Source organism: Hemiscyllium ocellatum, chromosome 2, assembly GCF_020745735.1.
Source record: "Hemiscyllium ocellatum isolate sHemOce1 chromosome 2, sHemOce1.pat.X.cur, whole genome shotgun sequence".
NCBI lineage: Eukaryota > Metazoa > Chordata > Chondrichthyes > Orectolobiformes > Hemiscylliidae > Hemiscyllium > Hemiscyllium ocellatum.
This window is the reverse complement of record NC_083402.1, coordinates 41,923,727-41,939,593: the sequence shown is the minus strand read 5'-3', so window position 1 is coordinate 41,939,593 and position 15,867 is coordinate 41,923,727. Positions and strand designations below refer to the sequence as shown.

General features: G+C 38.1%; 1 protein-coding gene across 1 annotated transcript in view; it reads left to right on the top strand.

Annotated features, from left to right (window-relative positions):
• The first annotated feature begins 856 nt into the window (after window positions 1-856).
• Window positions 857-15,867, top strand: part of map1b (microtubule-associated protein 1B) — a 123,177-nt gene continuing 108,166 nt past the window's right edge. Inside the window, exons 1-2 of the mRNA XM_060836221.1 lie at window positions 857-1,042; window positions 8,970-9,071. Of these exons, the coding sequence (XP_060692204.1) occupies window positions 871-1,042; window positions 8,970-9,071 (274 nt within the window). The 5' untranslated portion in view covers window positions 857-870. The remainder of the gene's footprint in view (window positions 1,043-8,969; window positions 9,072-15,867) is intronic.

The window sequence follows — 15,867 nt, the reverse complement described above, 5'->3', positions numbered from 1 at the left end:
CAGTTGGGTTTTTTTTGGAACAGAGAAAGCTGAGAGAAGATCTAATTGCAGTGGGCCAAGACAGAATGGATAGGAAGGAGTAGCCAAAGAGGTCAATAATCATGGATCTGACACTTAGAAGTGGAAGCATTAAAGGGGAGTTGAGGAGTAATTTTTTTTCTCTCACTGACAATGAGATGACTCACTTTTGGGTGAAAAGGTGTAAACATTCATTGCATTTAAAACGACCACTTGGATATTTACTACAGGGTCAACAGGTGGATGGTTCGCTTACAGTGGCCATGATAAACCAAATGGCCTTTTGCTGCTCCATCCATCTTTCTATGTTTCTCTTCTTCTATAACATCTCATTGTGTGCCATTGATGAGTTAAGATTCATGCTGAAGGTTATCAGTGTCCACTGAGCAATAGTCAGTAGCTAATGGTTCAAGCACACAATCATTTAGATGTGGTCTTTATTCAAATAAGTGAAACACCCTTAATGTCATTATTTATTACAAGATTCGCTCAGCTCTGCCTGAACAAATATTTGGCAACAAGAGGAATTAATCCTGGATATATCCTGACCCTGAGTATTTCGGGGAGAAGGTTAGGAGAGGACAGAGCTGTTCAGAAATCAAAACAATAAAACTTGGCGGAATCTTGTCTGCACTGTAATCCAACGATCGCTGCAAACTGGAGGACGTTCAGCCTCGGCTTGCCGTGGGTCTGATTCGCTGCCGATGACATCAGTTGGCGATGTGAAGTAGGCAGTTTCGTTGTCTCTCCTCCCCGGGAGCCGGCTAACGTCTGCTCTATAAAAGCGGACAAGCCTCGCCTCTCAGGCTCACTCACTCCCTGTCTAGTGCCGAGTACGGCCAGAGGCTGAGGATGGCGACCATAGAGGAGGACCCAGAAGCTTCGTGTAGCAAACTAAGCCCATCACCATCAAACACAAGCCTGACTCACCGTTTCCTCGACAATAAGTTCTATTTGCTAGTAGTTATTGGGGAAATTGTTACCGAAGATCATCTGAGATGTGCCATTTCAGATATAGAGCGAGGTAAGGGGCTTGCCTGCAGCATTCAGTAATATAATAACGCGGAGCATTAGGGATAAGCGCAGAGGGCAATGTTCAGTTTATGAATACTGAACTTAAATGTAACGTTGTAACTTTTCTTTTAAAAAAAATAAAATCACATTTTAATGATTTGGAAGCCAGTTGCTCCTGCATTTGGAAATCCAGCTGTGATGTATCAGCGATTTAGTGATAACCTTGAAGAGATCAATAAGATGCAGATCGAGGGAATGGGAGCACCGATTCATTTAAGGAGTGCAGTTTCTTTGAATCTGTAGTTTATATTGTGGATTAAAACCATATAATTAATACGGCTGAAAGATAACCCACCCCTCCCGGTCTACCTAACATTAAATCATCTGTTGGCGCATGTTGCGGATCGAAGTTACCATGAAAGGCAATTCCGGAAATCTGACTTTTTTTTGAACGTTAAGCGCATTTATTTGAAGTGGACAAAATTCCCTCTGCACAATATTGGCCGATAATATTAAAGTGTTGTTTCAAACGCCGAGGTCTAATTAATGGGATCGTGCACTCAAATCTACTTCCACTGGCTTTTTACCATTTCGTTCCATGCAGGGCTTTGCCAAATCAACTAAACCAACAAAAAAAAAGTACGTCTAAAAATGGTATTAAATCTGTGCAGTTCACCAGCATGTGTAACAATGCACGCAGGCGTCCTGTGCAACGAGCTGTAGCCACCCTCTTATTGTTTGTGCATTGCTGCAGGGAAACTTAGTGCAGGATCTTAACATAGGTTTCATTAAAAAACATATATCCTATTTGATGTTTTGCATTGACAGGGCCATAGTTTTTTTTTCTGGGCAGGACATTTGAAGCGTTGCATGGGTTTAGCGAGTCTAAAGGCGTTGTCCTTTCCCCCACCCCTCCTCTATGTAAAAGCGATTTGAGTCTCACTTGTCACTGTCTGAAATTGACAGCAGCAGAATCCTGCTTTAATCGCAGGTTGCTGTACCTAACGGAGGAAAGCGCAGAAAAAGGCATGTTTATTTTTTAAGTTTTGAATATAAAAAGGGACAATAAAGAGAGAAAACCGAGTGACAGTGAGAAACGTGCTTGGCAATGCCCTGAGCTGCTGCCGCTGCTTCCCATTCATTGAGCCGGTACCGGCTCGTGGGCGTGGTGCAGTCTCCGCACTGCGGTCTGTCCGGAAGCTGCTGGGGAACACTCAGACAAAGGGAGGGACGCTGGCTGAGAAGCCTGCTGGGAATTGTAGTCCTGCAACTTCCAGGGGGTGTCCCTCCCCAGTACCCCATACCCCCATCCCACCCATATGTTCTAGAAACTCCCAACACCTTTAAAAACACGAATGCAAAACGCTTTTGCGTGCATGACATTAATTGTTAGCAGTCATAAAGGTATAGGGTGTGTAAGTGGGGAGAGCGTATGATTTTATTCTGTTTTAAAGCTGAGTGGCGATACATTTTCCTGATGTTTTAAAGACTTTATTCCGGATGTATTAGATTATTCTGGAAAACTGGACTGTTGCCAAGCGTTATTCGGTGTTCATAATAGATACAATCATGGATATTTCATATCGAGACCCCAACTCCGCATTGGGGATTAATTAGTGTGACGGGCATAATATGTAACATGCAAATATTGAGTAGAAAGATTTGGATATCAATTGAAAATACAACAGTAATTACAGCCAAAAACGTCTCTATTAGAACCAGAACAGAATCAATATGAATGAAAGCACATTTTACAGATTACTGAAGCTTTGTGCTTGTATGAATTAATAGAAGAATAGAAAGAATATTGTGAAAGAATAAATCCATCATCACTCCCATTATTAATTAAATGTAGGTGGCTCATTTACATCTTGAATAAATGTATTAATAATAATAATTATCGCCGTGTTTTCACCAGCCCCACCTGTCCCTTCTGTTAGCTTCCCTATTTATATTTCCTTAGGCTTGTGGACTCCATGTCTCATTGTTCATTCAGATGGGTGGGGCAACTAGAGCAAGAGATTTCTCCATAGTCACTGGTTGCTATTCTATTCTCAATCAACAGGGACCTACATGCTTTTTGAATGTTGGGCTAATTTTGAATTTCTTATTTTCCCCTTTGTCACTAATTGAGAGTGGAAGGCTCCAGTTTTGCATCTGAATAAGGGAGGCATACTCTTCACAGTATTATTTATAAGTATATGGTTGTGTTTATGAATAAAATGAGTGACAGTTAGACATGATGCCCAACAATCTTCAGACAGCTGGTGAATGCATTATTATACAAGGAGAAAGTCATAAAGGCTGCTGCTTTTTAAACTATATATTTTTTAACAATTATAAATGGCCTTTTTATTTGATTTAATTGCTTTCCTGTTACAGTGGGAAATAAATGATGTGCACATTTTAAATATTTGCCCAATTTCCTATTATTTCTATAATGTATTATAACAGATTTTTAATCAGCTCAGGAGATACCATTAAAGTATACAGAATGCATTGTATGCGTTCTTGCTTATCCTCCATTTTCAGAATCTGAGCTCACTGACTTTCCAAACCTGCAGTCAGAATTTATATTGATGATAGGCAAAAGCACATACATTGCAATTTCCTAAATAAATGTTATACTGCAACAAAATATCTGTTGAGAAAATTGTGTTCCATAATATGAGTTAGATTTCTACTAATGTGCAATATTTTATACAAGTAGATTTTAAAGCTTTATTGTGCATCCTTTTGACATCTAGAAGCATCCTTGTTTTCAGATTGGTGTGGTAAGATAGGGGTTTCATTTCTTATGGCAGTTAGAGAAATTTAATTCATTAGAAAAACAAACAAAAAGGTGGTGCCTATGACCATAATAATGCCAGTTGTTGTGAAAACTCAATTAGTTCACTGATATCATTCTTATGGAAGGAGAATTGCCATCCTTGTCCAATCTGGCCAATATGTGACTCCAGCTCCACACTAACATGGCTGACTCTTACCTGCTTCTGAAGTGGCCTAGCAATCCACAGAATTCTGTAAAACTGAAGGGTGAACAATAAATGCTCATGGCTTTTAATTAGAGTAATTTTGTTTGAAGGTGAGGTTTCCATTAAATTCATGTTTAATGTGAACAATACATTCTTCAGATATATAAGTAACTTCTATTACATCTGGGTATTTATCTGTCATTGAAACTGATGAGTTTAAATATACAATAGTGAAATGCAGCAGTGATGGTAAGTGGTGAGAGTCATTTGTACCTGTTAGGTTGGGAGAGATGCATGCTGAGAATAAAACATGTGCTTTGGGGAAATGTTGTGAAGAACCCACTATTATAGACAGTCAAACATGTCGCAGCAGTAATCTAACAGATACTAGCTTTGGTCCCAAGGAATTGCCTTTGAAATGACCCACCCTTTTCACTGCAGCATTTAATCTAGGAATTGGATTCATGCCTGGACATTAAACTGATTAGTCACGCAGTCTTGCTGTCGCTTTTAAAGAAAGAAATGCATCTATGTGTATAGCACAGGCAAGTTTAACTGTAAATAGACTGTCTTATGGTTTGGATTTGATTGGCTTGATTGGAATTCAGTAACTAAATACTTGACTCTAGGAGTCAGTTAAAATTTTGATTAGCAGAAAACAAACCATGATTGTTGACTACATGAAGCATTATTGTATGCAATATTCTTTTTGTATTACTGCCAAGTAGGACCATGGTCCATATAGCCTCAAATCACACTAGGAAAACAAAATGGACAGATTGAGGATTTCATTGAATATTTATTAGGAAATTTAACAAGATTTGAATGAAATTCAACTGTAGCTATGTCCAAAGCATCTCTTTCATTTAAAGATAAAGGCTTTGCTGGTGGGTCCAACACATGTTTGTCTCTCCCTAATTATCCTTGAGAAGATAATGATGAGTTGACATCCAGAATAGCTGCAGTCAGTTTGGTGTATGTACAATCACAGTGCCATTAGGGAAGGAGTTGCACAATTTTTAAGCATCAACACTGAAAGAATAACAAAAGGATGGTGAGTGGCATGGATGGGATCTTGAAGGTGGTGATGCAGCCTTGTCAGTTTAGATGTTAATAGTTTTGTGTTGGAAAGGTCAAAGGAGCCTTGTAGATGGTACCCACTACTGCTGCTGTGCACCAGCGGTGGAGAGAAAAGTTTGAGAATTTTGTGCCGATCCATCTGGTTACATTGTTCTGGATGGTATCAAGTTTCTTGAGTGTTGTTGGAGCTGCACTCATCCAGACAAATGAGAAGCGTTCCTTCACACTCCTGACTTGTGCCTTGCAGATTGTAGACAGGATTTGGGAAGTCAGGAGGTGAGTTAATTGGCCAGGTGAAGATTCTTAGCTTCTGAACTGCTCTTGTGGCCATGGTACTTATGGCTAGTCCAGTTCAGTTCCTTGTCAACAGTAGCTTCCAGGATGTTGATAGTGGAGGTCCAGTGATGGCAATACAATTGAATGTCAAGGGTGATGGTTATATTTTTCTCTGCTTGGAGGTGGCCATTGCCTAGCACTGGTGTGGTTTGAATATTGCTTGCCACTTTATCAACTGAGCCTGGATGTTGTTGAGGTCTTACTGCGTTAGGGCATGCACTGTTTCAGTATCTGAGAAGTGATGAATGTGCAGTCATCAGCAAATATACCCACTTCTGACCTTATGATGGAGGGAAAGTCATTGATGAAGCAGCTGAAGAGGTTTGGGCCTAGGGCATTACCCTGAGGAACTCTTGCAGGGATGTCCTGGAACTGAGATGACTGACCTTGAACAACTGCAATCATCTTCCTATGTACTAGGTAAGATATTAATCAATGGATATTTCTCTCTGATTCCCACTGATTGTAAACTTTGTGAGGGCTTTTTGAAAATGCATTTAGCTAAATGTGTCAAGGGCAGTAACCCCACCTCCCTTCTTGAGTTCAGCTCTTTGTCTGTATTTGAACCAAATGTGGTAATGAGGTCAGGAGCTGAATGACACTGGTGCAATCCAAACTGGGCATTGGTGAGCAAGTGCTGCTGGAAAGCACTGTTGATGACACCTTCCATTACTTTACTAATGATTGAGAGCAGATTAATAGGGCAGTAATTGCTAGCTTGGATCTGTGCTGTCTTTTGTGAACAGGACATATGTGGTCAAATCTCCATGTTGTTAGGTAGATGCCAGCATTGTTGCTGGAACAGCTTAGCTAAAGGTACAACTAGTTCAGGAGCATATGTTTTGTACTATTGCCATAGCCTTTGCAGTATCCAATATCATATGGACTGAATCAAAGGTTGCAAATGCTTCAGCCTTATCCTTTCATCTTTGAGCTCCCGCATCATTGAGGATAAGGACATTTGTGGAGTCTTTTCCTTCAATTGCAGTGTTGATTTAGTTTGTCTTAGCAGTTGTCAGTGCCTTATTTGATAGCAGGTGGCCTGGCCTGTCTAATTCCTATTTTTAAAGACTTTTTAGCAGTTTTTTACGACATAGTGACCTGCTAGGCCATTTCAGAGCACAGTTAAGAGTCAACCACATTTCTGTGGGTCTAGTCACATGTAGGCCAGACCCAGGTGGCAGTTTTCTTCCCTCGAAGGACATTAATGAACCCAATCTTTTTGTGCTGGTCAACCATGGATTATGGGTGACCATTTTAGTTTTAATTCCAGGATTTTGATTATTTATTATTCATCATCTATGTGGTGGGATTCAAACCCAGGCTCCAGAGAATCGCCAGAGTGTCTGGTCTACTCCCCAGTGACAATATCACTACACCGTCATCTTCCCATGAAGGAACTTCACCTATTTCAAAGCATATGAGAGATATAATAGGAATTGTACAGCATTATAGAATAAAGGCCACTTTGTTACTCATTATAGAATTGTTTTCTATGGTTGTGAGGGATGATGGCCGTTGACAGAATTAATGAATGCTCCTTGAAGGCATCTTTGCGCTGCCAGTCAAGGACATTGACATCCATCTGTTCCAGTCCCTTTATGGTATAACTAAAGGAATCACCATTCTGCCCTCCCAATTCCTTAGGTACAGGAGCAGACTGTATATTAATATTGATCAAGGATATTCATAATAAATGAACAGGAAATGTTCATTTATAATCAAAATTAATCAGTCTTGAAGTGTACACTTGATGATGATAGTGGTGCAACTGCTCGCTGAGCCTTCATGTGAATGTCCCAATAGCCTTGGAGGGTTACATAAGTTTATGAATGAGTTTCTCAGTGACCAACACATGACCACACAATGAGATTTCACATTTTAGGACATTTGCTGTGAATAAACGATCTGAAATCAATATCAACTCTGTTAGTATATGACAAATTGACTTAATAACAGAAAGGTTATTCTCTAACTTCTTAAAACAGCCTAAGTTTTATGACATTTTATATATTACATCACACTGAGTAGAAACACAGCTTTCTATTTCAGGAAAAATTTAAAGCAAAATATCAAAGTTAAGCTCCTCCAGAATATCCTCTTTCTGCTATAGGGTGAATTGTTCTGGATCTTTTTAAACAAAATCACTTTCACTTATTTTTCTGAACATACTCAAATGGATTTCCAGCAGCAACATTTTATTCTTTAATTCTCCACAAGCTTCCTTTGAATAGTTGGCCCATTTCTCCCATGTACTCTGCTTGGAAGTTAAGCCAAAATCAAGTGTTTTCCATGCTTAGCACAGCAGTACCTGTTGTACTTTTCTCAAATGTCTCAGGGTGACATTGAAAGTCTGTATGCAGCAAGAATATTGCCTGTGAAACAAGTCCACAGAGGCTGTATCCCGTCACCAAGTCACCCTTTATTTACACATGGAGAGTCCGTGACACTGATCCAGCTCCATTAGAACTAGGTCTTAGTGAACAAAACCTCGAACACTCCTGTTTATCTTTCAGCCAGAGCTCCCTGATTGGATTAGATTAACCCCCAGCCCCAAGCAGGGAATTAATAGTCTGAGATCTATTTGGTTGACCTCATTACACTCACTACAGCCTGTTCTCTTCTTTCCAGGTGTTAATACTTGCATTTTACTTTCATTAAATTTTGACATGGTCCCTTGTCTCCATGGCAACCAAGTCATATAAGCTTCTCTCTGGGCAGATTTACTATGAGGACACGTGGCTTGTCTCTATGCTGCTTTATTTTACCTTGAATTAAAGAAGACTGATGAAGACATAACTGTCTGATAAAGTCTAGTGGTCATGATCATGAACTTATGTGAAGTTATATTTCATCAAAACTATGAGACATATTGTTGAAATGGACATTTTTCTCACTGTAATGTTAAGCGTGAAGTGCTTTTTTACCCTTTTTTATTGTGATGTCCTGTGCAGGCACCGTTTTATCTTAAAATATATGAATGGGATTGGCTCACCCATGTCTTAGCCAAGTCCATATTTTCAATGTAGAAGTTAGTGTCATCAGACTTGTTAGCCTTTAAGGACATTAGAACCAAGGCCAAATCTGTGTGGACCTTATGGCTACACATTAGCACTAGTCAGTGTGGGTAATTGCTCATTGGTCAGCTGTAGAAGCACTTCAGTAGCACTTTGAGTGTCCTGCCTGCGATTAGCTACCTTTACCAGCTACAGAAAATTTAGTTTGGAATTTTCTGACAGAGTTCAGTCCTGGACAATGTATTTTGTTTTTATTTAATTAACAAGTTACTTTTGAGCTGTTTCAATGTACTCTATAATGACATCGAATCTTTTCGTGATGTTTGGGCATTCAAGGTAAATTCTTAGAAAAACCTTTTTCTTTAGAGACTGTGTTCACATGCACCAAGCTTTAAGTCTGCACCCAGAGGGTTAACATTTAATTACCACCATTTCAAATGCAACCTAAAATAGAGATTGTGCAAGGTTTCTTTACTATGGATCCTGGTACCTGCTAGAAATAATCCGATGTTGCTGCTTTTCTTTCCAGGTATCCGCTCTTGGGACACAGATTTGATAGCCTGCAACTTAGATCAGGAACTCAAACTCTTTGTATCACGCCATTCAGCTAGATTTTCAGCAGATGTTAGAGGTAAGGTTTTTTTCGCAAATGCACTCCAACTTATAAGTAGCAGCTGATTGTGAAACACTGGACTACAAAAGTAATACAGTTTATCTTGGATTGCTCAGTATAACTATGGGATGAGACTGACAATCCCTGAAACTATTTTATGCAGTAACACAATCAAAATTATTGTCTTTTCAAAAATACATGAGTTTAAAAATATGAAAAATATTAACCATGTTTAAAAATACTAAAAGAAAATTCAGAGATATTGGAATGCATGATCTTGCAAGATAAAATAGCCCATCCTCATCAAGGCTATGAATTATATAAATCTTTTGCAAGATTGTAATGCTATTCATTTTTCATCACTCCATCAGTGAGTTCCATGTAACAAGCATATTATTTGATCAATGCATTGGTTAATAACTTAGAAATTTCGGAAAATTAAGTAGCACAGAATGCAGACTGCACATGGATTCAATTTTGTTTTAGATAATGTAAATGGAATTTTGTTGGGATTCCAATACTCATTCATTGTAACTGTGCCAGAATTACCAATTCCCATCATTTCCATGACAGCCTTGATGGATTTGCAGTAAAAGACCAGGGAAACCTCAACTGAATTTCAGCATCAAAATGTCTGCAGTCTCCAGGCACTGAGTAACATTAATTGATTTGCGTGATAAGGAGGGCTATTGTAAGCATGTTCAATTCCATTTGTGGTTCTAGCAGGTGCTGCTGCAGTTTGTGAAGCCAAACATTACATGAAAAATCAAATGAATAAAAGTGATTTTTCAAAACTGTTAATGACTTACAATATCTGTTTGGGATATGGAGTTGAAATATGACAAACAAGCCCGAGACTCTGGCACTTGCATCACTCACATGCAATTCCATCGTTGCTCACTTATCATTTGTTACAGTAATGTAATTTATGAAACATGCCTGCAGGAGAGAAGATATTGCAGTTTGATAGCATCCCTCCCAGGGTATATTTGTTCTGTTGATGAATTAATGCATTTAAATATGTGCACTTGATTTAAATATTAATGACTTTTAAAGAGGGAAGATTATTATATTGCCAATTTCCCTTTGTATAGCCAAAGGCCTTTTAATAAAACAATTTCCTATATTTGAAAATAGTGACCAAATAAACTGTACATCAGTTCCCTGAATGGTTTATGAGCTGCAGAAGGTGCTGGATATTGAATTAAATCCAACAGGCCAGAGGTTCCAGGACCTGTGCTTGAATAGAACAGAACAAGGAAACAGTAGGCTTCTTCTAACACATTTCAAAATCCTTGCAATAGAGAGAGAAAATCAGCTAGAGTTCCCCTCAAGTGACTCCAGCTGGAAATTTCATAGTGCTGGCCATCTGGTGAAAAACCTGCCACTATTCATTACTTACCACTTACATTTATAAGGTGACTTTAAGGTAGAAAGCTTCCCCAAGGCATTTCACACTGTAAGAAAAACAAATAGCTTGCATAAGAAGAATGATCGTGTAAACAGGGTACTGGAGGATTCCTATTTCCTGTGGTGTAAGGAAATTGTACAGGGAAAAGAAAAAGAAGTGAAAAACATATACTAATAAAAGGGAAAACACATTCTGACTGATAGAGATGCCAGTGTTGAGAAAGACTGTTGGAGTTGAGGTTATGTATCGATCAAGATTTGCAGAAATTACCAAATTAATATTGACCATTCTCAATCAGGCCAATATAGAGAAAATTAAATAAGTTTTTCCCATATTTGTTAATTTTCCAAGAGCATGTTGTGGAAACCAGCCATTTCGATTGAATCAAGAATAGAAGAGTATCCATGGGGGCAGGTTTCTAGACAGGTTACCTCCCTGAATAGAATCCAGATCACTACTTTTCAAGTATTTGAAAATATACTTCAACGAGATTGGCCTTTGATTAGGAGATACATTAATCTTTGGACAAATGGCTGTCTAGAGCACTGAGACATTGGATGAGTTACAAAGAAACCGGTAACAAATTGCCAAGATTTAAAGGGGAAAAAAAGTGGAAAAATAATGAAGCTTTTTCTTAGTCGCTCTTTTCTAATCCTGACAGAAATAATTTCCAGGTTGACCGTAAACAGTATTGCTGTAGCAGCAGAATAAAGATGATTGCCTTGCTTTAAGACATTGATAAATTCAACCCATTATCGATGGCAAAATTTAGGTACTGCACAGCTAATGTGCAATTAGGCTTGATGTGGAATTGAAATTTCATTTAGACCTTTTGAACTGTATTTTGATATTTAACTATAGTAAGTGTAAAATACTTACAAATTGTAACACTGTTTTAAAAACAAAACCAATCATGGTCTGGGCTATGGACAAACTATAAAATTAATAAACATTGAGATTCATTTATAGATATGCTCCTGGTTTTGTCAGGCCACAAAACTCCTAAGACCAGCTTGGAATTTGTACTGTCTACTGCCAATCACCAAAGCCTGTTGTAGTGGCTTAACATTAAATACTTAAATATTTTCATGAAGAGGTGTCTGGTCTTCACTCAACATCTTTCTACAGACATCGGAAATTTAGTAACATTTAGAAAATGACTTTGGTGACACAGTGAGTTTGTTAGTCTACAATATTGCTGAATGGACTCCTTCTGTATTGTAACAGAAGGTACAATTTGGTCAATTCATTCTGTTGGCACCAATGTAAATTACTGCTTTGTCATGATACAGCTAACATTCTGCAATATTGTTGTAAATCAATTTATTGCTTAAGTTAAAAATCTTTGGGAATCATTATAGATTCATTTAGCGTAATGATATTATGTTACACTAACAAGCCAAATGTGACTGTTTCTATATCAACTGAAGAAAGATATCAACAAAAGCTATGATGCAGAACATGCTTGCTAGAAATGACACTTAATTGAATTTGTTATAATGGTCATGGTTAGGCTTTTGGGGTTTGCTGTGGAGAGGGATATAGGACAATACAGCTTTTTGTCCAAAAATATACAGTTTATTTATAAAACAAAATTGGTACTCACATACGATAACAGTTAAAACTGGACATAATCGAAAGTGCAATGCAGTTTAAGTTCTTGCCGTGCAGCATGTGGCACTTCGAGATGCCTCAGTACAAACACAGTCACAAGCAATGTTTACAATATAATTTTTATGACAAAGATTCTAGCTGTGTGGTTTCACAGTTTCCAGCTCCTCAGGATACCGTGGCAGATGGATAGTGACATTTCCCCATCAAGTCTTTGCAGTGGCAGTCCCTTTAAGGTTTTGAATGCATCCTTCAGCGTGCAGCTGGAGACACAGGAAGATGCCAGTCTGCAAAACTGGGCTATGGTAAACTGTTTGCACTGGAGGAACAACAATGTTTGGACAGACCAAAGACTATCTCTCACTGAATTGATGGTCGTACCGCAGCAGTTGATATTTGTATTGGTGCTTATCCTTGGGCACACCCTACAGTGCTCAGAGATCTATGTCATGGAGCTACCTGGAATGAATCTCGTCAACAGCCTCTGAATCTCTTCCTATACCTTCTTTGCAGTATAGTACAGTAGAGTTTTTGAAGGAAGGGCTCAAAACTGTGCATTGCAGTGTGGACAGAAGGATACTGCTGCTTCCACTTGAGCATTATTTTAGTTACATTTGGATTAATTTACAATCTTCTTTTTAAAAACTAGTCTGAATTGGAACTTAATGTAAATTATATCTTAAGTGTGAAAAACATTTTATCTAAATTGAGTGAACAATGAATCAAGCTGATTGCATTAATAGTAATATAGACTGATACTGAAGGCAGCAATGTTGAATGTGGCAGGAATATCAAGTTCAATTCTTTGTATTTACAGAGACAAGGCTGTGCAAAGCATATATATCACAGTCTATAATTTAACTCACTCCCAATAAAAATGTTTGAAAGTAAGTGACCAGAAGCAAATGTATCAGTACAGTACTGTCCACAAACAACATTGAACTGACAATCATTTCCTGGAGCTCGTCAATTTAAAATGTGCTTGTCAAGCAAAAGAAGGATTCTGAACATGTAGACTCACATTAAATATTCTTGTCAGATTCTGTCATTACATTCATCGTCCTTGAGTTTCCATATTGGGCAATTTCACAATCCAGGCTTCATATTTACATATTACATAGTTGTAAATCTTTAGTCTTCTGGCTGGTTTTATTGGCTTTTCTGAGCATCTCCAGACACTGTTTACAATACTTTCTTCAGTCTGCTCGCTCTCGCTCTCTCTCTCTCTCTCTCTCTCTGTATTTATGTTTTAATTTGACAAGACATGCAAGACATTTCATGCTTCAAACTGGCAATTTTGTTTGAAGGAGTACTATCTGTTTAATATACATAATAGTAGCATATAAAACACACACGTCCCAGGAAAAGATCTTTAATTCTTTCAAGATATTATTCAAAGTAACAAATTTTGGTATTAGTTGGTCTTATTACTTCTTCTATTAGTATATTCAGTCCAGTAATTATGGAGCCAGTTTGTTTGTTGTTACTAAAATAAATATAGGCTTAAACATTAGTAATTATTTCTCAGTAATGATGTTCCTATGCGCTAAATTTTCTTAATAATTAGAAGGGATAAAATTACAAATATAACTCCATTCAAGTGCCATTAGCATTGATTAGTGTTTATAGAGCAAAATCTTGATCAGGAAGTAAAAGAGGAAATGCTGTAGAAAATCTGTCTGGTCTGGCAGCATCTGTGGAGAGAGAAGCAGAATTCAAGTCTGTTATGACATCTTCACAACAGAAAAAGTAAGTTTGGAGAAAAATATTGTTTGATGTTCAAATGCAGCTGGAGTTTTCTTTTCAATAGTGAGAGACAGTCATTCCTGAAGTGCTGTTTTCAGGATTCAGCACTGTTTCTAAACCCCTCATGCTGTTTGTTTAGAGTACTGGTTCATCCATTAATTTTACCAGTCAGCAAAAGGGATATAAAGTAGGAACAGTAAAATAATTTTGCTATAACAGGGGTTGGGCAGAAAAATTCAACTTTAATAAAATTTAATTGTTTTCTTGCTACAGGCTCAAATTGTTTCAAAAAACATATGCAATCTAAATAACATTTCTTCAGTTAATTGGTTTGTATTTTAAGATTTGTCACTTGCAGGGAAAAAAACATCCACAGTGCAATTTAAAGAAAGTGAGATGTACAGAATGTGGTGGCATTAACAGCTCAGTAATCTCAATGTGGGATGTGTTGTCCCTAACTGGCAGCAGTGATGAATTATTCCACCAGTTCTGCTGAAATCCTTTAAATGTATGCAGCAAGAATGCAGTGAGTGACTTAACATTCAGATGTTGAAGAAATGCAAAGGCCTTTCATGAGATGGTACAAGTTTATTGAGTCGGACAAAGTTTTATATTAATGTAGTATTCTGACGTTGGACCTATTAAATGATTACAATTAAAATGTAAATTATGTTCTTTGTGATTATCATTTGTGCAGTCTGTAATTTAAAGAATGATCCATATGATTTTATATGCAGCTTTTGACTTCAACAAATTACATTCTAATTTTTAAAAATTTTTATTTGATCCTTTTTTCCACCAATTCATATGAGTGTGAATGCCCTCCGTAATTTTGTTCAATTGATTATTCTCCATACATGAGTCTCAACATTCTGTGGGGTTTGTGGGCTAGTTTTCCCAGACAATGAGAAGTATGTTCAGGTGCACACAAGGTGTTAAAAGGGATGATGAGTCAGGAGCCAGGCAACGTTCCATCCTTTTCCGGGTTTCACCCAGGCAAATTTTGAACCAAATGGGAACCACCTTAAGTGGGCTATGTCATTTAAATATACAATATGTTGTATTTTAACCATCGGTTAAAATATTGCTCCAGTCAGGTTTGCGGAATCAGCAAATTTCCTGACTCTTTAAGTATGGCTTAGTGGAGTTGTGGTCGGGGAAAGTGTCCCAAATGGTTGGATTGAAGTCTGCCTTGCTGCCCAAAGACATCATATGTACAGGGTTACTGTGTGTAGGCTGTTTAAGAGGCTTCCGTCCTTGTTCAGTAAAACAGAAAAATGCCTCTAGCATTCATTGCTCACCCACACCTCTGCCTTATCCTTCCTTCTCTTTGTCCTTACACTCTACAATGTAACCAGTATTCATTATGGGCATACCTCAGTAGCCATGCTGAAACAAAACAAAATATAGTTCATGTATCCATTAAAGACTTCGCTATACTTAAAAAAAAATCACTCTTTAAAAACACAGGCAATGTATTTAAATCCCTTCAAATACTTAATTCCTTATAAAAATAATATCTTATCAAGCAAGTCACCATAATCCCAGAGGACCACTGGCTGCCCTCCCAATAGAGACGACTAGGGGCAGTTTAACTGTGGGTTAACATGTCTCTGGTTATGGACAAAGTTGAGAAGATGGGTCTTTCATGGTCTCCTCAGCTAGTTCAGGAAGTTAACCTGTACTGTTGGCATCACACTGCTTCGCAAACCAGCCAACTAAGCTAACAATCCCCTTGGTGCAGTGAGCCAGTTATGAATGTGCACAGGACCCCACCACCCCTCCCCCGCCCCCACCCCAGTGAATTGTGACTCCATTGGTGTTGTGTTGAAGTTGTTTGCCTCTTCCTGATCAGCCACCTGCAGTCAGGACCAGCTTCTGTATTTGGGTGTATGTCCTTCAGGTAGTGATGGAACATCTAGTTATTCATTTCCAACGTATACAATCGAGATGACAGCTGCTTCACACAGGTTCCAGCAAGTAACAATCCCCTTAAAAGCAAAAATGTATCTTGAAGGCTCCACATTAAACCACTTATACATCTAT